The sequence below is a fragment of the Acipenser ruthenus genome, chromosome 8 (genome assembly GCF_902713425.1).
Source record: "Acipenser ruthenus chromosome 8, fAciRut3.2 maternal haplotype, whole genome shotgun sequence".
In the NCBI taxonomy this organism is placed as follows: Eukaryota; Metazoa; Chordata; class Actinopteri; order Acipenseriformes; family Acipenseridae; genus Acipenser; species Acipenser ruthenus.
The window spans coordinates 40,942,564-40,966,543 of NC_081196.1; the positions used below are offsets into that span (position 1 = coordinate 40,942,564).

Below are 23,980 nucleotides of genomic sequence, written 5' to 3' on the forward strand. Positions count from 1 at the left end.
GCAGAAAATTAAGGATCCTTTAGAAATGGTGGTTAATTAAAGATACTGAAAGTTAACAGCATCTTTTGTATTTCCTTTCTTGCAGTCACATGACCCCGACCTCGTCGTTTGAAGAAGTGCAATTCGAGGGAAACCAGTTCATTCCTCCAGCCCCTCGCAAGGTGGACATGAGAAGAGACCCTGTGTTGGGATTTGGTTTCGTGGCAGGTAGTGAGAAGCCTGTGGTCGTACGCTCCGTCACACCAGGTAACACTGCACTGCAAACAATGTTTAATCAAAAATAATTATAAAGGCTTGGTTATCACTTCTTTAATACAATTTTGTCTACTGTAAAATTCATCTGGACACACACTAGCAAGTACACAGTTAATGCTTTCCATGTTGATGAAAAAAACAAATTCTAATTGAATGACACAGCAGAATCCATAGGTCAACAACAACATTGAATACAATTTAAATTATTATACTTAAATGAAATCTTTCATAGTGATATCCAAACGCATTTACATATTCTCGGTCAGAAAACATTTCAGACACCCAGAGAACTAAATAGTTTCCATGGCAACGAAAGAAACAATAGATCATCCTAAAAGACTTGATAGATCACTGGTTCACTATGATGAGGATCTGTTCTAAAGCACCCAATTTACAGTTTGACAGCTGCACCATTATAAAAGTTTACTACAGTAAATTTGCACAGTAATTTTGCAGTTTTCCCATGCTTTTTCTATGGTTATACTTTGCATTAACGAAACATGGTTTGCCATGTTTTTTTTTAATATTCTTTACCACACCTCTGTGTGCTTTATAATGCTTACTCATGCATTACCAAGTTTTCACTGTGCCTTACACTTTGCTTTGCTTTTACTATGTGAAACTTTTATAAGAGTAAGGGACTGTATACAGTACACACTAACAGTATACAGGTGTTCACAGGGGACAGCAATTTTACGCTGCTTTCCTTAGCACTGGAACCACAGTGGCGATGTTAGGAATTTTGCTCAGGTAAGGGGGGGTTTTGAGAGCAGTGAAGAAGTACTTATACTTGTTGGTGTCAAACTAATCCGGGATCTGGATGATGTCAGTAGACGTGAATTATTATTATTCATTTCTTAGCAGTTGTTACAAAGTATCACATTGCAAAATATCACATTACACAATGTCACCTTACAGATGAGAGCAGTTATAAAGTACAGTAAAATCAGTAAAAAATAAGATCAAATTCAAATAACAGTAAATAATTACCTTTAAGAGTGAATTTTACAAAGAGCAGTTAAACTTATAGTAATGATATTTGCTTATAAGAGTAAATTCCATTAAGAGCATGTAGTAAGTATGATAAATGGTTTAAATGTCTGATTTCCTTAACTCAATCAAAGACTCAAAGAAAATAAATCATCCAGGATTACTGACAAAAACAGTAGATACTAGATGCTAAAAGAAGAACAACTGAAAGCTGAGGGTGATATTTTGGGGAGGGCTCAAGGTTATTTGCTTAATTTATCCTGCCTCCACACATTTATTTAAATATCTAGACAAAGCACCTGAAATAAAATACATTTAAAATTATCAATAAATTAAAAGGAGTATTCAGAAATATATTTTGGCAGTCATATTTTATTCAGCAAACTTATTTGTTTGGCAGGGTTTAACTTATCATTTTAACAGTGCTGTCTTATGCATTCTTCATAGGGCTTGCACATACTTTTAAGAACTGTAGCTACTCTTGACTGAAGCTATAATTAAAATCGAAATGATTAGCAAAATATTTTAGCTGTTTATATGTTTTTATTGGCATTAATGTTACCACTACGGTAAGGAATTGTACATTTATTACTTATCAATGTGTATTTGTGCACAAAGCAAAATTCTTAACAGAATTAAAGTGTAGTTGCTGATGTTCGGTTTTAAATAGAATCTAATCATTCGAATATATAAAAAATTCATTAAGCGATAGTGCCCTTCGATGAAGGCTGGACTGGAGTTATATCTAACTGTACCTTGAACTTGTCATGATTTCTCAGGTAACCTTCCGCTGAGAAAAGTTTTAGGAAAATAGTTAAAACATTTTCGCAAAGGATCACAGACATATAAATAGAGAAAAAACATATTAAACAAATAACTTTTTTACTTGTCAGATCTGCTCATACTTTATCTGGATAGTGCCAGATATCTGAAACAATATTACTGAAAAGCCCACAACTGCTGGAAGCCGAATAGCTGACTCTGCTGCTACATTTTTAAGTAGTAAACAGCAATTCAAGTGCTGTCCCCACCACCAGCATGATGTGGTCCAAAAAACAAAAATAAAAAAAGTAATAAGGCTGACCGTGAAAAAGGATTGCTGTGTTCAATATATTTTAAAAAGATTTTGAAGCACACTATCAAAACTGGACTTCGATTCATTTTTCACATTGCTGGTGCTTCAGCATTCCTTCCCGCTCAGAAAGAGAGAGAGATAAGATTTATTTTTTATTAGTTGAATTCCCATTTTAAGATAAAATTACAACCTGTGCATCATTCCAGATACCCTCTGCATCTACATTTTCAGCTGGCAGTGCATGCCTGAAATGAACTTATCAAAGGGACTTTAATATATAGACATGGTTTGAGTTGTAGATAGAATGTCCTCTGGTGTTCCGTGATACATGTTGGAATGCCAGAGTGTCTATTAAAATCTTTCTTTCGTATTTAACAAGGTTACTCAGTACTTGTCACTACTTAGAGAGACACGCTTAAATGACAGCGTCATACATGTGCACCACATATTTCAGTAATTATCTCTCTTGGAATACCTGTAATATCAGGTCTATACTCCCTCAAAAGTGCAAGTAATCTGACAGTGTCCTGCCTCTCAGTTTGCAGTTAGTTGCATTAATACAATAGTGCACCACTAGAAAGTCCCTATGCCACATTTATGAGATCATAATAACTGATGTGAAAGACAACATATGGGGGATTAGTGCCATTTCCTGCAGCTCCCTAGTGACTTCACATAAACAACATCAGAAAATGGATTTAAGGGGGATGGATTTATAACTTTTTTCTGTAACCCTAGATAAAGCTTAGCAAACCATTGCTAGACCCATTTGTCTCCCTTTCTCCGTCCTTAACTTAGGGTCACTAAGACAGTGACGTGTATATCAATTAGATCTCTTAGGCTGATCTCTGACCCTATAACTACATTGCAGGTAAAAATGTCTATGGTTTTCTCTGTGCATGTGCTTTTTTTCTGCTGTCAGTAAAATACTTATCTTTCTCTGTGACGCTTTTGATCGATGCAACACTAAACCATGTTTTTTAATTATTTTTCTTCAGGGGGCCCCTCTGAAGGCAAACTTGTACCAGGCGATCAGATCATCATGATAAACGACGAGCCTGTCAGCACAGCTGCTCGGGAGAGAGTCATTGACCTCGTGAGGTAACAGCTTCGCTTCCACCTTTGTTTGGGTTGCCATATTCTGAGCACCATGGCTAAATTACTGGTAAAAAAAAAAAAAAAAAGCCGCTGGGAGACAGACAGTGACTTCTTTCTGATGAATAGATTAGTTTGGCTTTAAGAAGCTTTAGTCATTCTACTCAAATGATGAAGGATTAAAAAAAAATAATAATCTTCAAAGCCACAGTTCACAGTATCTTTTTTTTTGTTGTTGTTGTTGCTGCGTGAACACTTTTTCCTGAATGGTACTGCTGAACCGCTAGCCTCTACAGCTGCTCTACAGTTATTTCACAATATGCGCTGATATGTTGGAAAAGCAGGACCTACAGAATAACTAAAACAACTAAATGCTACCAGAAGAATACAGCAGGATGTGGCCATGATACTAGAAACTATTAGCTTAATACATTTCCTATGGCAATATTACTGTACACAAAGATGAACCAAAAGACACAAGTTTGTTGTCACTCCTAGTTTATATCAGGTCTTATGTATATGTTCCGATAAAATGTACCTTTCTTTTGCTATGAAACACATCATTGTTCAACACAGGCAGATCAGAGTTTTAATTTAGTTTGTTTTAGATATTCTTAATGATATCTTATTTTTTACTGATCTGTGTGGCTCGGGGTATCTTTATTCAGTCTCAGTGTTTTCTTAATTCCAGTGGACTTCTGTATTATTCTTTATTTGCTATAGCTATATCGGCCCTTCTAGGACCCTTTGAGAGGCCAGGAAGTCTGGGTTGTTACCTAATTTGCCAAAATATCTTCCTTTAACGTGTTAAGGTTTACATGCTGTTTTAGATTCTGAGTAAATGACCTTGATTAATTGTTGGAAAACCAGTCAGAGTGTCTCAGAATTCGCAGTCTTAAAGTAATAACTCAGATTACTCATCTGTCTGTATTGTTAAAATAAGCCAATATGACCTACAGGTTATAAGAGCTGGGACTAATATTCAGATAGTCAGACAAACACCACCTCAAGTGTGTTCTGAGGCAAAAATAACCATGTTAATATTTGTTTCTGTAGCTTAAAAATGACTGTATAAAAAATATGTCCTGCAAAGAAAACCTAATGACATCGAAACTACTGATTATAAGAGTGTTTCTTTTCCTTGTTCATAAAAATAATTGCTGGGATACCACATTTAATTGAGTCCTGAGAGTAACTTAAGAACTCATAAAATAATGTATTTGATGAAGCCTAAAAAGGCTTCACCCTTTACAAAAAAATTGGATTTAAACAGGTCTAATCCTAAAACCAGTAGAGATTGTCTGCTTGGTTGCCTTTTATTCGGACAGAGTGTGGTTGTTGATTGTTGCAGGTTGCAGAAAATGATCGATGGAGCTCTGTTCTATATGACAGATCTTTTAATCATGTTGTGCTGCTAAATGTCATCTGTCTGTAACATGTAATTAATTCTATCTAGAGGATTTGGGGCTATTGCTGTTGTTCAACTAGGTACCTGTAAAAAGGATTGTGGGTATCCAGTGACATAAGGGAAAGACACAGGAATTAACTTTTCAACGTAGCATGTGTGCCCAAGATTTATTTACAGTATTTACAGACTAGTGTAGCAGATGTAGTTACAGGTTGCCATTGCTAGGGTACCAGCAATGGCTGCATCTAGGGCAGGGTAGAACAGAGCAAACCATGTGACTGTACCATCATTTCAACAGAAACAACGGGTAGCTGTTCTTCTGAGGCGGCTTCTCATAACTAATTCCTTTGGCTTTGAGAAGATTGTGTAAGGCTTTGTGGCAAAGTGGTTTGCAGTGCGCAGGTGTAGAGGTGATGCAGTGCTCAGTAATAACAACCTAACAACAGTTCAAAGGTGAAAAACAAAGCTTTATTATTTGCTTAAATAATAATACTGGCTATACACAGCGATGTGTAAAGCCAGTAAAACCACAGGGTTCAGTTCTGAAATAATAATAACACACACTTTAAAACACCTACACGATCACCAGTCCAACAGTGATTGCTCCAGTTGCAAGTGGTGTTGTGAATACACGAAACAGTGATAACAGTGGTGCAGTGCAGTCCGGTTTGATGCTGGCTTAACAGCAACAGCTCCCGGATATTTAGCTGTCTACAATGGCAAATAATAACAGTGAAACAGACAGACAAGACAACACTTTTTATTCCTCCTGGTCATTTCGTAACAATAACAGAGAAACAGATTGCTTGACCACTTCCCCTAACATACCTTCAGTCACGCCCCCTTCTGTATCCTCCAGTCCATGACTGACACATCGCTTACCGTATTAAGGCGATGACTTTTGGTATTGTGACTCCGCCCCCTTTCTGGATGGCCGTCTTCTGACTGACCCTGGAATGAACTGCCAAACCATCCAGTCCCGGGAAGACTGTTCCTGTTATACAGCGCCCTCACAGGTCGGGAGGGAGATTGTTGACTAGGATTCTTTCGCTCTCTATCACAGGCTTGTGTATCAATTGTCGATACACAATAACTGGGTTCAAAAGGCATTATTGGGAGAGTACACGGTATGAGGTGTATAGAGCAAAGGGATACTGCAGCTGTTTACTTACTTCCTGTATACCTTACATAAATGTCAACCCCCAATCAATATACGGGAACCCTAACTGTCGAAATCTAAACGTGCATTAATTCAAACCTGTAATTTAAAGGTGAAGACACACATGTCAAACATAGTGTAACCAAAACAAATTACGATTTCTGTTTGCTTCTCTTAATTTTTCTAACTTTACTAGTGTGACAGGATAACATGATTGCCAAAGATGTTACCAGCAGGATTTAGAGGTTCAGCGACAGAAGCTGCAGTGAAGCACTGTTGCATACTTTATTAAAAAAAAAAAAAAAACAGGAACAAATAAACAGGCACAAGGGCCAAAATAAAAAGTTAAACAAAACAATTTTGCTATCAGGCTGGGCATTCGCCTTCACTGATCAAGTTCTCCAAAAACAAAACTAAAAACACAGCACTCACTTACTCTCGCTTCCAGACAAAGAGCAACTGTGATTGCTGGCAGGGATAGATTTAACTCCATCCCTGTCAACCTTACATTCCCACACACACTATTTACAGCAGCAGGGCAATTCCCTACCACAACTTTTTTAAAAGATTAAATGCTGGTCCATTTTTTTCAGCCAGAATGATTGTGTTTCTTCAAGCATTTTCAAGAACTCGAAAAAAGAGAGGTTTGTTGAACATATAGCAATGACAACGATGTCAACGTACTGACTTTTTAAAAGCATGTGTTCTGTTGAGTCTTATTGGCTGACTCCCTTTAAAAAAACAGGGTAGTCAGTGAATTTGCTGGTTCCCAGTGTCCCAGTGTCGAAAATAGCGGTAGCTCTAAAAAAAGTCCACAGAAATGGTGAGAAGCAGCGATATGCAGCATAAATGTATTTAGGCACGAATATTATTATTTATTATTATTAATATTTATTTCTTTGCAGACTCCATTATCCAGGGCGACTTACAATTGTTACAAGGTATCACATTATTTTTACATGCAATTACATTATTTTTTACACATTATTTTTACATACATTTACCCATTTATACAGTTGGGTTTTTACTGGAGCAATCTAGGTAAAGTACCTTGCTCAAGGGTACAGCAGCAGTGTCTCTCACCTGGGATTGAACCCACAACCCTCCGGTCAAGAGTCCAGAGCCCTAACCACTACTCCACACTGCTGTCCTCCTTCTGCTTTCTTCCTATCATCAGTATAAATTACATTTTCCAGCAGAAAACCACTAAATGCAAAATATATGTTCCCTGCCAGGGATGAAAATTGAACGTGCAGTCAGGGAAATCGCCCCCCATCAAATCATTTTTCCTTCGATCTTTTTTATTTGGATCCTTTGATCTCTGTCACAAAGAACCATATGTTCTGGCTAATCAGCATAGAGGTGTGTTAGTGGCTCCTTTTTCATAGCAAGGTGCTCTGATGGGACATGCCCACTAGCCGGTCAAGGAACCTGCGATTCCCAATAAATAAAACACAGCTGGTAGCACATCACAGGTGGAGCTACAATTTACTGGTTCACTGCACAAATAAAACTGTAAAATAAGTTGATAGGAAAAACTAAAAACATAAAGGCAGTAACATTTAATTGTATTGTGGTGATTTGCTGTTGATCTATAATCCCCTTAGATTTTTGCCTATATCTATGTGGTAAGGACATGGTGGTCAATATGTTTATGACATACAGTTTGGTTTGTTTATTAGGTTGTTTGCTGAAGATTGTATTGAAACAATGAACGTATCAGAAATAATTAATCAGTTTGTTTGTTTGGAGTGGACATCCACTTAAATAGCAGCATTTTTGGTTGTGAAGAATTTGTGAGATGATATGTGTTTGAGTTGAATGGATATTTTCCCTGAAAGGAATGAATATTGAAAACCACACAGTTTATAAAAACAAATGCACACCTCGTGATTTTTGGAGGCTTTTTTCATGAAAAGCAAACGACACATTTGTATAGGAAAAAACAGTTATCCCAGTAACTGGTCATTATCCCATGGTGCACAGTGGTTACCAAGGAAGTTGGGAATGGTAACCACAGGACTGTCTAAGCAAAATAGTCAATTAGGGACTCAGACTAAATTATCACAGCCACATACTGAACTAACAGGCCTTTTTTAAGATCTCCAGATATATTTGATTTGTTGTCACTTTTTGTTCCAGTCGCAAAATTATTATGATAACTTTTGACCAGATTTATGAGTTTGCCAGTTTTATTGACTGTGTAAGATCACCACTTACCGGTGTTAATTCTTCATTACTCAAACATAAATTGCATTTATGATATGTTGTAAAAGTATGTTCAATTACCACACAACACCTGTCAATGCTTACTGACCTTAAAATGTTTTATTATTGAAATGTATATCAGTGCAAAGGATATATAGCTCTGTAATAATATGCTTTGCATTGATGCCTACTCCAATTTTTTTTATTCTTCCTTGTTACATAAATATAATAAACCATGGTTAAAAAAAACAAAAAAAAAACAAACACATGACTTAAACAGGTGTTTGTTGCGATTGTACCAAAAAAAGACACAATACAGTTGATTGCTGTTCCCAGTAAAAACAAGTGTTTAATTTAAACACAGTTTTACCAATCAGACCCCAATGACTACCGTCTTGTGGGAGAGCCAACCATAAATGTAGGAAGAATTATGTATATATAAGTATGTATAATAGCACTGTATAGTTAAAAGTGTTTGGTAGCCATCTGTAGACACATGTTTCAATGTACCTTTTATAAGTATGAAAAGTGTAGGCGATTGTCAGGATGTGAGTGGTGTGGGAAGTAGTGAATGTCCGAACAGCGGATATATTTTAAATAGTCCCCTTTATTTTTGTTAATATACCACTCTACCAGCTATGGTAAGAGGGGTTTAAAACAGGGGGTTGCAGTCCCAACACAAACAGGTTAAAAAATAATTGAAATAATTTATTTTCAGGTTGGCTAGATCTGATTAATTGACGTTTATCAATAGATCGGTGAAAAGTGAAATTCATGTATTGTGAATCCTGTAAGCCATAACAATAATACAATGACAAAATCACCATTAAGACTTTAAAGGTCATATTTTCAGATTGTATTAAATAAATCCTAAAATCCTTTTTCATGAAAAGAAAAACTTTTATGCTAATGTAACAAAATGACAAACTTGAGTGCTTAAGCAACCTTTAATTATTTCATTGATATAAAATAAAATAGCAGGCAAAAGACATTCATCAAGTTTTATTTTAGTTGGAAAGGCACTGGCTTCCAGCACTAACCTATTAATCACAAAGCGATGGCTTGTTGGCTGAAATCAACAAGCATTATTTCAGTCAGGCTTTCAGTTAATTTAATAAACGACAATATCAACTTACGACCTTGGAAAAGATAAGGCTGAACTTTTATGAGGACCTCACTTATCAAAAGTGGAGTCAAACAAAGGATGCCACTGCCATTATGACTCTCAACTGAAAAGATGGAATTCTGGCAGAATGGCATGGTTGTGTAACAACCCCTTTAGTGGCAGGTAAGAGTTACTCCAAGAACTACCAGCTACTGTACATAGAACTATGTGCTCCACTATTGGTCCTGCTGTGATTAATAGACTCGGAGGCAGGAGGTTTCTGGTTTGTGTACAGTTCCAGTCCACAGCCACTTCAAATACCAGACCTAAACCCCTACATGCAGTAGTTAGAAGTGGGGAGGCTTCAAGATATGTATGATTAATTTTCACCCTTTCAGTTCTATTTTTTAGAAAACAAAGTGTATTCTTTTCCTTTTGAGGCACAGAGACAGTGGGCCATTATTCACTAAGCATTTTTTTTTGTGTAATCTAAAATGAAAAGAAAATGTAAAAATGGCAGATTAGCACAGGGATAAATGACTAAATGGTATTTGTGAATTGTAAAAAAGCATCACAGCTGGTTTCATGAATTAACAGTAATGTTTGATCCATACCAGTAATAGTAACAATGATTAAATTATGTTCTTGTCTTACAGAGAATTTGGAATTATGTTATTATTAACTGGGCATCTAAAAATAGATTTTTTTTTCTGGCAGTGAGGTTTATGTAATTTATTTATTTATTTATTTTAATCACCTGCTTGTGTTGGGAATAGTCTGTTTTTAGAACATTCATAAAAATGAACTTATAGGGCTCTATCCACAAAACTATTTTAAGCTGTGTTGCTCTTAAAGTCAACAGATTGTTATGTAGATCATGCCTACTACACGTCCTTTGAGTATTGCATTTTAATACATGTCCTTGGAATGAAGAACTCAGTCATGCAAGTATGAGTTGTTTATGCATACCAATGAGTATCGTGCACTTTATTTTGAATACTGCATTATGTAAATGCTTAGGGATGCACACTTGACCACAAAGAAACATAATGTTGTTTGTCTAGCAATGGTTGCAGAAAAAGCTATCTAAATGTGATCAGGTACTTTAAAAAAAATAAATAATAATAATTGGCCGGGAATCTGTGATCTTACTAGATGACTCCCATTGCTAGTAAAGTTATTTATGGATTTTATGAAATTCACTTTTCCATATATGCTTTATTTGTTACAACAGGAAAATGTTTTGGTGGGGTGCCAATCCTTTTTGTATACAGACTAAAAAACAATAGTTTTAGCTACTGGAAACAGGGTTTTAGTTTTTATGCATGCTCATGTTCTCATTTTGGTATCTGTTCCAAATTGCGCCGCATTGCTAAGCAGCTCAGAGCTTGATGTCCTTTTTCAGCCAGTTTCTGCAATTTCTGTCCCGTCTGAAACTGTGATTTTGTATAGAGATGTTCCATTTAATACCTCACAGTTGCACAGGGGACAGAAATGGTGGCTGTAATCCTCTAGTGGTCATGTTTTTACTTCAGTAATTCAGCAGTAACAAGCATGGTTAATAATGACCTAAGCAGAAACACAGAGCATGTGATGTTGATGCTGTACACTGTATATAAGTGACTGTTTGGAATGTAGCCTTTTGTAGTTTTGCAGTAGAAGCACTGATACAGAAATGATGGCAGAATAGGCTAGAAATGTATGAAATGCTGTGATCATTTTAAAGGATAATAATTCAAATGCAAGTTCTCTAACAGCCAATGTATTGAACAGAGACTGCTGCATATTATATACTGGTGCAGTAAAGTTAATTGACATCAAGGACAATGCAGTGCAAAGACAGCCTCCAGATCTACAGACTGCAGCAGGTTGACTAAAATGACACCTTGCAATACTGCGGTTCTGTTATGAACAAGTATGTGTTCCCTATGGGAACAGTTCTCAAGAACCCTGAGCAATCTGTGCTTATATGTCAGCCAGGACTATGACTACTTCTCTTCTTCTTCTTCTTCTTCTTCTTCTTCTTCTTCTTCTTCTTCTTCTTCTTAATAATTACTAGTAATATTTGTAGTCTAATGTAAAATACGTGTTGGTTCAGATGTTTAAATCACATAAGACAATAAGTAAATTAACCATACATGCAGTGCTTTGCTCAGGGACGGACAAATCTGGCACAGAAATCCTATTTCAAACCACATTTTGTTCCATTCATTCCATAACTACTTTAGTTACACATGATGCACAGAGAACAGTTACAATACTAGACACTGAAAGGCAAAGCAAATTGAAACTGAATCGTTAGGGACAGGTTGGAATAATAAACAGGACTGGAATGGAATTTTGTTTCTGAATTCTTTGCTGAGAAGGAGCCATATGTCGTTTTTACAGCAGTCTGTTTTGAGCTTGCCCAATGATGTCCTTTGATTTCCTGTTCTCTAGAGATCATGACCCTCACTGAACCATGTGCCATGGGATTAAAAGGGCATTCCAAAGGCTTCTTGGAGATCTAGAGACAAACTGCTTGCTACTTTTCGATATTAATCGGTAAAGCTTGTTAAACGTCAAATTCCCCAAAAATGAGAGTTCGACTGAAATAAATTTATGTAGGATAAACGTCGGTAAAACCACTCGCTATTTTTTATTTTCGTACCAAAAATAACAATTTAGAAATCATCTATAGTTTGTTTAGTTTTTATATTGTCCTGTCTTGCTGTCACTCATCTCAGTGATCTGTTAGTATAGTTTCACTGTCTCTGTCATTTCACCCAGTTCTGACAGATCTCGTTGACTGAAGCAGTGCCAGAATGCTCTCATTCGTTTCAATGACTGTCAATCATTAACTGTGCACTTTCATTTGCCAGCTCAAGCGTCTGTCATTCAAAGAGTCTACTTTTGAAATTAGCGGGTTAAGGTGTAGGTAGGCTTTTGCTAGGTATACAGTGACAGTTACTAGTTTGATTTGAAAATGGGGTCCAAGAGGAAAACAGTCTTCTGCCTTACCTTCCAGTGACTCCAGCTGTGCTGAAGAATAAGTGCAAGTTAGTTCTGTTCAACTGTCTATTGTTTTGTTCATATTACTTTTACTCGTAAATATGCTATAAAAGTCTGCGTAATACACTTTTATATGCTGCGTCGTCTACGGTTTATTTGAGACAATTTTTAAATTTTTGTAGGATCTTTATCTTTACAAGGTATAGCTCTGCTGTGACCAAACATTATTTCAATTGGGTTGTTGGTAACTATGGTTTTGTTGGATGTTAAATATGATAAAGGGGCTTCACTGGCTTCACGTTTCTCAATGGCATAAAAAGTCTGTTTTTTTGTTGTTTTTTTTTTTTTTTAAGCATAAAGGTTGATTTCACCCATTCTCTGCTTGAATTGAAAAATAAAGATCGGAAAAAACGATAAATTCTTTCTAAAATAAATGTCGATACTAATCGTCATTTTGGCAAAAAAATTAAAATCTAATAGTGGCAAGCCTAAATATAGTAGAGGTAATAATCAATGCATTCACAACACTTTAGTATTCAAAAGCAAGAAGCACACAGGGTAGATTCTCAAACACCTTCAAATACAACTGTAATATTATATATGCATTTAGAAAACTATAATTCTATTATTAACAAGAAGGAATTTCAATCGAATTTTTACTTTCCTCATCACAAAACAAACACAAATGTAAGACATTTACTGCAACGTTACTGAGCAGCTAACTATGTGAGGCCCAGGGGTGAATAATTGATCAATGGATGTTTAAGAGGCTTGCAAATTAAAATCCATGGTAATCAACAGTAGTGGAGCAGCTACACATTTGTGTTCTGCTGTTCCTCGCTTGTCTGGAACCTTTCCCAGCCTCTCCACTCTTATCTGAACCACCCACACACGTTTGGTCTTTGTGGACAGGCACTCTGACCTCTCATGAGATGAATACCAGCTTGTATTACCATGTACAATATTTACATTATTATTTTGCATTGCTGCAAACAGAGTTATCCCTAATGCTTTCTATGAAATTAGGAGTATGACATGGATTCAAATTCCAGCAGTGTTAATTCTAATTACATTTTGATATGGCAGATATAATTTGCTTGTAAATTATCTAAAAGTGTACATGTAGCTCATCTCTGAATGACACTTTTCATTACAATGTCAAGGTTCGCTCATTGTCAGACATTGCACTAAATTGATGCAGTGAATAACTTGTCGAGAAAATTGTTTAGGTATTGCCAACGGCATATGTTGGATGTAGTACAGAGTTACTCCTTAGGACTGATGGAGTCAAATTGATCCAGGCAAGCATCCATTAGCTTTGCAGGTAACACAATCAAAACAATTTTTTGATGCATAGTTCACACACCCTAGTCTCTGTAAGTCGCCTTGGATAAAGGCGTCTGCTAAATAAACAAATAATAAATAATAATATACGGTTAAATTGGAAGGTTTTGGCAGCGAACAATAAAATAGCATTTAAAAACCACATTGCTTTGTTTTTAAATGCTGTTTCTAATGTATCTTTTTAATGTATCTTTTAATATATCTGATGAAAATTTATTAACAATTGCTGATGTATGTTATGCTATGTACAGCGCTTTGAGATGTTTTACAGGAAAGGTACTATATAAAAATTTGATTGATTGATTGAATGAATAATATGGCATTTCTGAGTGAAATTGTTCTCACTCCTGGACTGTGTAAAAGGAGATACATGTAGATGTCAAATTCAAGTTCTGTCTCTAAGTAAGATATATTTTTGGTACTGTAGCTTCTTATGTAGATTACAATGAACCATACGGGTAGATTTAATGAAGATATGATGCCCGTTTATTTTCTGTGTTGGATTGACTTTCAACCCAATTTCCCTATACACATTATATACGTAGAGCTTATATATGTTTTCTGGTTGCGTTGTCCTATGACAATGTGAATTTGTGAACCTACTTCCAAAGTAAACAAATGATGACATTTTAACTGCTTGAAATTAAAGCATTTCTAATTGCCAGTTGCAAAACTACAGAATAAAGCATAAATACATTGGTACAATTGGGAATTTCAGTGTGTTTTAAATTCTTGTTTGTTTGTTTTTTCTTCAGGAGCTGCAAAGAATCAATCATATTAACAGTTGTTCAACCATACCCAGTAAGTATTTACAGATTCTTCTGCAGAGTATTTTTTTTTTATCAAAATTACAATTGATACCAATACCTGCAAGTTTCGTTGTGAATAAATGGATTAAAATCATCTGTTTTGCAGATGTTGATGCTGTATACTGGATATAATTGACTGTTTGGAAAGTAGCCTTTTGTAGTAGAAGCACTGATAGAGAAATATTCACATCAAGTGTGTCTTCATTTGCACCATTGTTACCTTTACATTTATAGCAGATTGGATTATGTGTAGATCCCACCTAAACCTTGGATGATCCCCATTTACTTCAATCCAAACTAGGTGAACTCCCTCCAAGTATACTCCATCCTCATTATGAAACTCTGTTAGGCCTTGTTTCCATCTGGGTACTTAGGGTGCTCATGTCTGTGCTCCCACCCGTGTTCCATGATTGGTACTGGTTTGCAAACCCACATCATATTTGTGTAGATTCTGATAGCCTAAGGAAAAAACACCACCAATCTACATTTACATAACTAGGTAAAGACTGGTCCCAAAGTGTAGGCACACAATTATCTTCTGATGCACTTCCTCACAATGTAGTCCCATTTCCTGTTCCTCCATTTGTTTTTTTTTTAATTAGCTTTACTTGTTTGTTGTTGTTCTGGAAATTGCTAATCAGCTCCCATTAGCATGAAATTTGTATTCAATGAGTGTGTACATTGGTAGCAAGATAAATATTGATTGATTGTGTGCAAGTAAACATAGGTTAGTACTGGTCTTAATTAGTGTACTGACGGCTGTGCATCGCATGCAGTTCAGCTGATGAGGAGGCAGTTCATGGATGGACAGCGAGTGCGAAAGGAGGTGGAATGTTAGATCCACGGCGGGTCTTTGAGGAGACTGCAGAGAAGTAGTGTAACTTGAGAAAACAAGCACAGTATAGTTTAAAGAAAGTATATGTTATTCAAATAGGGACTGCTGCTTCATTGAGTTTGTTTTATATACTGTAAATGTAGCCTGAGGCTCACTTTTCACCCTTACACACACCGACACAAACACAGAACTGTAGTTTATTGCACTTGCGTGCACTTTTATTATTTTTATTCAAAACAAAACAAAACCAAACAAAAACCTAACTCCTTTTCGGAGTACCAACTGAAACTTTCTCCGTCCCTAACTACAGCTGGATGGCGAAGCCGTTTACCAGCAAACAAAACAGTACCTCGTTTCTTTAAAAGCCTCTTCAGCAGCTGGCTTGTACACCGTCAGCCAGGCTGCATATGGCTTCTTCTCCTGCCCCCCCACCCCAAAACACAACCACCCTTGTTGCGATCGGGCTTGAGGGTGGGATGATCCATGATCCGGCATCTCCAGGCAGGGGCTGTGAACCGGCGACGAGGGACCAAAACGGGGTGAGAGGGACGACTGGAGAGCAGGACGTTGACGTTGCAGCAGTGTGCAGAGGTGAGAGCCCAGGAACCGACGTAGCAACATCTGATGCTCCAGGGGGAACGAAGTATAAGGCAGGGGGAACGTCAGTAACGTATGCCGACCGCGCAGTGGCGTCTGGGGTTTCAGGCGGAGTGAAGTAAGGGACCAGGCCAACAACTGTGCCTGGTGGTGCACCAACCTGGTCTCTAGGCCCAGCACAGGGATGTCCGAACATTCCGGCAGGGTGTCCGGGAGCACAGGGCAAGGGACCGCACCCACCAGTGCCAGACTGTGGAACAGGGGTGGTGGTCGGGGCTGTGGTGGAGGTGGGCTCTTCACGTCCTCCCCCATCCCTGTAGCCGGCAGTAGCCCTACTTTCTCCAGTGTGAGCGACCCTAGCTCCATCGGCTGCAACCCTTGCTCCGTCGGCTGCAACTCTTCCTCCAGTGTAGGCCACACCACCTTCTCACACAGCAGCTCAAGCTCCGAAGGCTCACGTTCTGGCAACCCCAACTTTCGCCTCAGCTGTCGGTTGCTTTCTTGCTGCGCTGTTAGGATCTTTTGTAATGTTTTTGTCGTCCTCCATTTTTTCTCTTATGTTTAAGTTCTTGTGTCGGCTGTCCCGGGCATTCTGGGAGTTGTAGTCCTGCAGCTGTCCCTTTGGATTACAACTTTTCTACTTCTCCCCCTACTCTGCCACAATACCTACTTACATGTGTTTTATTTATCAAAGGCACCCACCACCACCACACAATCAGCATTTGTCTACACAAAAATTAATTTAGTTAGTATATAGCATGACTTTTGTAGCATGAAGTATTTCTGCTTTACCCAATTGACGTTGCGTCTGTAGTCACCAGATCACTGGAATTATCTGTGTTCTGCAGTAACTCAATCATGTTGGTTACACACGATTTGGACACAGATAGGAGGCAGGAGGCAATTGACAGAACAGTGTGTTAGACAAACACGGTTTGAGCATGGATGTTTTTCCTAGTGGAAACAAGGCATAATACCACTATCCCTGACATGAGACCTCATTAAACTCCTTTGACAATGTCCCTCATTGAAACACACAACTCATTATAACACAAAATTCAGGCTCTCAGGGACAGTGTTATAATGAGGATGGAGTGTATTAAAGAACATGAGCTTGATGCCATTAGCCTGGTTAACAGGAATGAATTAACTAAAATGAATCAGCTGAAGAAGTATTGGAATACATACATGTCTGTTAACTGTGATTGATATCATTTTGTTATCAACTGTGATTTATCCATCAAATCTTTTTTGTTTATACCACTTTACCGAATCCTAGTACATTTTACATGCATAACTAACGATCGGCTTCTCAGATTACCCAGTTTTATTAGCATTCATTTGCACTAATGATGTTACAAACTGTCTTGGGAGCAAAGTTTGTAAGTGTCTGTATTACCCTTTTGTTTTTCTTTCAGAAATTGATTTAGCTATGTAAAATAATTCAAATATGAGCATTTCAAAAGCAGTGGTAGCATTTTCCCCACTGGATTTCATCAACTCCAGTCTAGTATCTATGATTCTAATTGTTCCCATTAATCTCACACAGTTTGTTACTGATGAAGCGTTATTGGCTGTGATAATCCCCAGTGGGAGGACACTTCCCTTCATATGTGTAGCAGTTTCTTGTACTGGTAATCATATAGACTCTTAAGCTGGATATCCATCATAATTTAAAGCAATAGAAAACACTGTAATTCTGAAAAGTCAGCACTGCGCCCAAGGGAGGCATGTGTTTTGCAGTCTCCTCACACGCTTTCTCACATGCACACAGAGGCTGGCGCACAGAATTGCAATTGCAAATATTGCCAGTGTTGATAGTGTCTCCCTTTTGATGTGAACTCACTTTTCATTTTCAAAATTCTCTGGTAATTGAACATGAAGGCTAGCTACTCTAACTGTTGTGCTTATCAAAACAATGTGGAGACTTTACCATATTAAAAAAGGGAGTTTGTAAAGGAAAAAATGGTGCAAATGCACACTTTGAAAATAAATGTATTGTGAAACATACTGCAGATGTTTAGTCTGCAACAACTACAGCACTTACTATACATCCTGGTAGATTAATTAAAACTTCATTAGCTGGCACCCGGTACTGCCATATATTTGAACATACAATGATTCCACAAAGGACAATTCCTGCAAGTAAAGCATTTGCAAAAAATGCTTATGATATTTTGCATGGAAGCCTCTTAATGGCCTCGTGAACATAGTAAGATGCCTTTAAATAGTATTTATCATGGCATTTTGCTGTTATACAGCTTTTCATTTTAAGATATGGGCAAATAGTAATGGAAAATTGTATTTGCTAAACAAAAGAATAGATGCATGCAATAGAGGCAGATAGATTTTTAGGCATACACTTTACCAGGACAAATCTGCTGCATACTGGTTCTTTATGTTCTTTTCAGTCTCCCAAATCAGCTTTCATCAGTGCTGCAAAAAAGGCCAGGTTAAAGTCAAACCCTGTCAAAGTGCGCTTCTCTGAGGAGGTCATTATAAACGGTCAGGTTCCAGTAAGTAGAATCCCACATCTGTATTTAATGATCTGCATGAAAATGTATGAAATCATAAAATTGTATGAAATTAAGCTTCTTTTTAATTTATATTTAATTTAAGCAAGATATGCTCAGAAAATTGTTATTTTTATTTCATCATTTCATATCTCAGTTATGCTCTGTGTGATGCATGCCATTTATCTTTCCATGTTTTTATTTACTAATATGTCTAAGTTTCCATATTTAGTGGAATGTACATCCTGTTCACTGGCATGCAGAATGAAAGACAACACAAATAAATGTGTTATCAAATCTTAATTGTATGCTAATCAACAAAAGTTATGTGCATAGTGCAAGGGTCCAGGCTTGAAATGTACATTTTCCCAGTGCTTTTTCACACCTTAGATTTGCTTAATGGTAGCTTTCTATGGATAAATTGCTTCAGAACAGCTTGCCCACCAGTGATTCAGTGGTCACTGTGCACGGGGAAACATGGTTATTACAGGTTATACTGTAGAAGTGAAGCAACATAGCATGTAAACAATGCCTTTAAATTCTATTTTATTTAAACAGTTTAGTTGATACACATTGGGGTTTATTTTAATGATCAAAACAGTGTCAGATCTAAATACTGCCAGACTTTAAAAAATGTAAACCTACTGGTGTTTTTCCTAAGAAGTTATTTATTGAACACAATAAAAATACAGTGGCATGAAGTCTGCTCTTTTACGTTTTAAGGTGCTGCACTGATTCAAATAGACCTTGTGGTATTATTTACATTTTACACAGTGATGCAGGTTATGCAAATGGATAAAGTCTATTTGGACTCTCCGATTATGGTTAACTCTAGTTAAAGGTTTGATTGTTAGCATGTGAGTCTGCAAAAGGATCGGAAAACTGTTCTGCCATTTGGAGGTAATGTGACATTATCAAAGCTTACGGTTTTGTCATCAACCCCATATAACCTACCTACCTACCTACCTGCACTACCTCACATCATTGCTTTCATCTCAAATTGCACCAAGTTGTATTTCTAATAGCAATAGTGTACATTTATCAAAGTGTTCCTGTAACCTGGCTCTTTGAGCTAAAATATATATATATATATATATATATATATATATATATATATATATATATATATAAAACCTTAAATAGCATGATGTAGATATATATGATTAAACATATGTGTAAATGATTTACTTAGTAATGCGTAAAGAATTATGTATTTGAATTAACACATTTTCGTTTCCTTTTCTGTTCACCAGGACACTGTCAAGGATAACTCTCTTCTTTTCATGCCAAATGTTTTGAAGGTATACCTTGAAAACGGGCAGACCAAATCATTCCGATTTGACAGCAACACCTGTATTAAGGTGGGTTACCTAGCAGGTTAACTGCGGGTGGTACTATAACCTGACAGGCTTTGATTTGAGTTGCTTTTTGTTTTCAATCCAAGCGTTTTTGAATTTACTTTGCAAGTGCACAACTGTCTTTCATTGGCACTTGCATTTGAGTTCATTGCTGAAGTAAACCATTTACCAGAGCCAACCTGATGCCAAGGTGCAACTCTGGGAAATGCAATGTAGTTTTAGCTTAATAATTAGCCTTTTTGAGAAGACAAAAAGTAAACAGGAAAGCTCAATACTCTGCCAAAATGGCTTTTCAGTAGATCCATTATCGAAATTAGAAAAATGTACTCGCCATAATGCAAACTAGAATCTCCTTTCCTACAGTACTAGTGTAACATTGCTGCTATTAAGCATGCAAATGAGGCAAAGTTTCATCTTCTATTCTGCCAGAAGTAATTGGATGACGTGGAATGGGATTTGCATCTGCACAGGATCCAATCCAGTGGTTTTAGTTGCTTTCTTAATACCCAAAGGCAACACATTCCCCAGTATTCAGCACCTGGGATCTTTTTATGTTTACTTGTTGTTTTATATCTTACGAGTCTTTGCTTTAGCTGGTGATAATATCTGTGATAGTATTGTGAATGAAGATTTTATATTACAAATGATTATCTAAGGGTGTAATAAGAAACGTTGGCTTCGTTGGATGGCAGTCCTCAGTCAAGTTGCTTCACATCATGGAAAGTCTTGAGCCAAGAAAGTTAGAATCCCAGCGTTAGGACAACAGTCATGTGTAATTACAGCTACTTGTATAAATGTATATGAGGTTTGGTACTCATGACTGTTTCTGAAGAGGATCTGGGTTTTTTTTTACTTGTGTTTCAAAACAACCCTTTAGCCCAGGAGGGCCCTTATGGTAAAACAACAAACAAAAACAAGCTGCAAAACATCCTGTTCTGTAAGACATCCTGTAAAACTCCTCAAGTTGCTCATTACAATAATAACACGCTTCTCTTCTCTGTGTTAAAAGGATGTTATTCTCACACTCCAAGAGAAGCTGTCTATCAAATGTATTGAGCACTTCTCTCTGATCCTCGAGCAACAAACTGAAGGGTCAGGAACCAAGCTTCTCTTACTTCATGAACAAGAAACATTAACTCAGGTAAGCTTTGCACAGGCTTGGATATCCTGCTTTAACTACAGGGTCATTTTTCAAGTCTATACAGAATTAACTCAAATATTTTTATAGGCTCTGTTGACAGCTAGCAGCTGAAAGAACGGTGCAAATGTCAACATTAATATACAATTCTGACGTAAAATTGTAAAGGTAATATGAGGTTGCAGCAGTGGCACGTATGTGTGGATTTGCTGCTTGATTGACAGGAGATCGAGACAGAGTTTGGAGTTTGACATGCCCCTCTGGCACGCAGGTTTTATTTACAAACACAGACAGCTCATGTGACGCTACCAACAATGGTAGCGTGTGGAGCACACATACAGCCAGTGTACAAAATGCAAAACGACAACACTGTACAAAAACGTACAAATCAAAGGTAGCGTGAAGACAGCGTGCACTCCTCCCCTACATGGGAGGTCCCACTCATACACCTTGCTAGACTTTTCATGGGATTGAAAATCCCTGAACTAATTCTCATGGTAAACAAACCCTGACCCTAGTTACACACACAGTGGTCGGTGGTTTCGGTTTCTTCTTTAAACTCCAATCCCGGATATCCTGGTTTAACCACAGGTATATATTTATATTCTCTCTCTCTCTCTCTCTCTCTCTCTCTCTCTCTCTCTCTCTCTCTCTCTCTCTCTCTCTCTCTCAAAATATATATTTATATATATATATGTGGATAAGAACAACAAAAATTGATGTACAGAAAGAGTATTAAAAAACATTTATTTAAGGATGTCTTCAGCTGTGTAGAAAGAAAAGTAAGCACAGTGCAGTAAACTTGTTGATTTTCAGAAATTCTGAGGATGATGTTAAAATGATGTCAGAAGAGAATGTTCATTCCAAGAGGCTACAAAGATCCAAGTTTGAAGATAAGCTCACGTTCTCTTTGCTTCCGAGTAGAATTTGCGTTGATTCGAATGCTTCGTAAATGTTCCACAAAACGATCTGATAAATGTATAATTGGTTGCATTTTGTGCAGATGATGCAGTGCACTACTCCTTCAGAAGTACATGTGAAGGGCTGGTGGATGTGGAGTGATGATTCAGGGCCTCTGATCTCAGTTTGGGAGTTAATATATTTGCGTGCCGTGCATCATGGTCTGTTGCATGGGACTGTGCCTTCTAAAGTTTCTGCAGAAGAGCAAATTTCACTGTGGACCACGTATTCTTTTAGATGCTGTAGAATGGTCTTGCTGTAGAATTTTAAAACTTCTTTGGGTGGTAAGTGAGGCCTAGAGGAATTCTGTTCTTTGTGTTTTTTAGTGGTATGTAAAGCATGCTTTCTGTCTAAAAAACGAAACGCAAGATTTAGCATTGTTGATGATCTCGTCTGGAAAACCGCAATTTGCAAAAAAATCCACACATTTCCTCACTTTTAATGAAAAAGTCTTGATCATCACTGCAAATACGTCTTAAAAGTTGGGAATAGGGAATTGAGTCGTGGCAAGACTTTGGGTGCGAGGAGTCATATTGTAGATATGAATGAGAGTCGGTAGGTTTGTAGTGAATACTGGTGTGATAGTGGAATTCTCAGCTGTGATGGAAATGTCTAAAAATGATATACTTGTGCCGGTCTCTGAGATCAATTTTATTTTTATTTGTAATTGTATTTAATTTAATTTTCTTCTTATCAACCTTCATTTTTGTACACTGCAGTTCAACCTATATATATATATTGCTGTACTGCCTGCTTTATGTAACATTTCATTATTATTATTATTATTATTATTATTTATTTCTTAGCAGACGCCCTTATCCAGGGCGACTTACAATTGTTACAAGGTATCACATTATATATTATTTTACATTATACAGATATCACATTATTTTTACATACAATTACCCTTTTATACAGTTGGGTTTTTACTGGAGCAATCTAGGTAAAGTACCTTGCTCAAGGGTACAACAGCAGTGTCCCCCACTGGGGATTGAACCCACGACCCTCCGGTCAAGAGTCCAGAGCCCTAACCACTACTCCACACTAGAAAATGATTATTGTTATGAAAGTGCTTGTCAGTATTGATCAATGCTACGGTATTCTTGAGACATTTCTGATCAGTAGTGTACATTGAATAACTGCATGTTTTTTATACTTAGAGTTCTGATCATTCTTAATGGTTACATCCATCTAGGTGACACAAAGGCCAGGTTCACATAAGATGAAATGCCTTTTCAGGATTAGCTTTGTTCCAAAGGATCCTATAGACCTTCTTCGACGAGATGCTGTTGCTTTTGAATACCTATATGTGCAGGTAAGTTCCTCTTCTACAGGTGTCATACTATCAATACAAATATAACTGCTTTTTTACAACTACTTCAATAAACACTCATCTAGATTTAATATTATCTGCATATTAAAAGTTTCTGTTTGTTTGGAAGAGGACCAATACATATTGCAGTCATTTTAGATTATTTCTTCATATTCGCAATTTAACAGATTAAAACTAATGAGGAAGCACTGTAATGACTTTTAATAACGTGGTAATAAATAGGCAACTTACATGGTAACTACTGGTGTAATAAGCGTGGAATTACATGGGCATACCGCATTGTTTCCATACAACAGGTGTTTGTTCAGAAGGCCAGTAGATACTGTACTGTGAAAGAGCAGGAATTATTGGTGGTGTAATTACATGGCTATTCAGTCCATGTAATCTACAGTATTACTGCTAATTAAATAATGATCCTATTGTACAAATAAAATTGCATATACTTGAGTCATAGTTTGTCTCTGGATCAAAGCATGTCAGTACTAAGAGGAAGCAGCTAGTACGTTAATGGTAGAAAAGAAGGGGTGTTGAGAATGTCCAGGTGGAATGACCAAGGAAGTACAATTGTAGGAGAGCACCTTAGAGAGTAAGTAACAGGTTCTGAAAAATATAGCGTTACAAGCCCCTAGTGATTTTGAGGACAGATCTCAAACCCCAGTGCACTACAATGGACATTTTGAAAAGAGTTTTGAAACAGACTTTAAAGTTATAAGTGTAAAAAGTTGCCAGGATGTTAAGAATGAAAAGAAAAATGACATTATTTAAAAAGTTGTAGCACTACGTGGGAACGTATAACACTATATTTGT

General features: G+C 37.0%; 1 protein-coding gene across 6 annotated transcripts in view; it reads left to right on the forward strand.

The window, feature by feature from the left end:
* LOC117406591 (FERM and PDZ domain-containing protein 4-like) overlaps positions 1-23,980 on the forward strand; it is a 155,847-nt gene that overhangs the window by 117,563 nt on the left and 14,304 nt on the right. For all 6 annotated transcript variants that reach the window (XM_059028988.1, XM_059028987.1, XM_059028983.1 and 3 more), the window contains exons 3-9: positions 86-246; positions 3,319-3,421; positions 14,386-14,431; positions 18,283-18,387; positions 19,638-19,745; positions 20,752-20,883; positions 23,036-23,155. In XM_059028988.1, the coding sequence (XP_058884971.1) occupies positions 86-246; positions 3,319-3,421; positions 14,386-14,431; positions 18,283-18,387; positions 19,638-19,745; positions 20,752-20,883; positions 23,036-23,155 (775 nt within the window). The remainder of the gene's footprint in view (positions 1-85; positions 247-3,318; positions 3,422-14,385; positions 14,432-18,282; positions 18,388-19,637; positions 19,746-20,751; positions 20,884-23,035; positions 23,156-23,980) is intronic.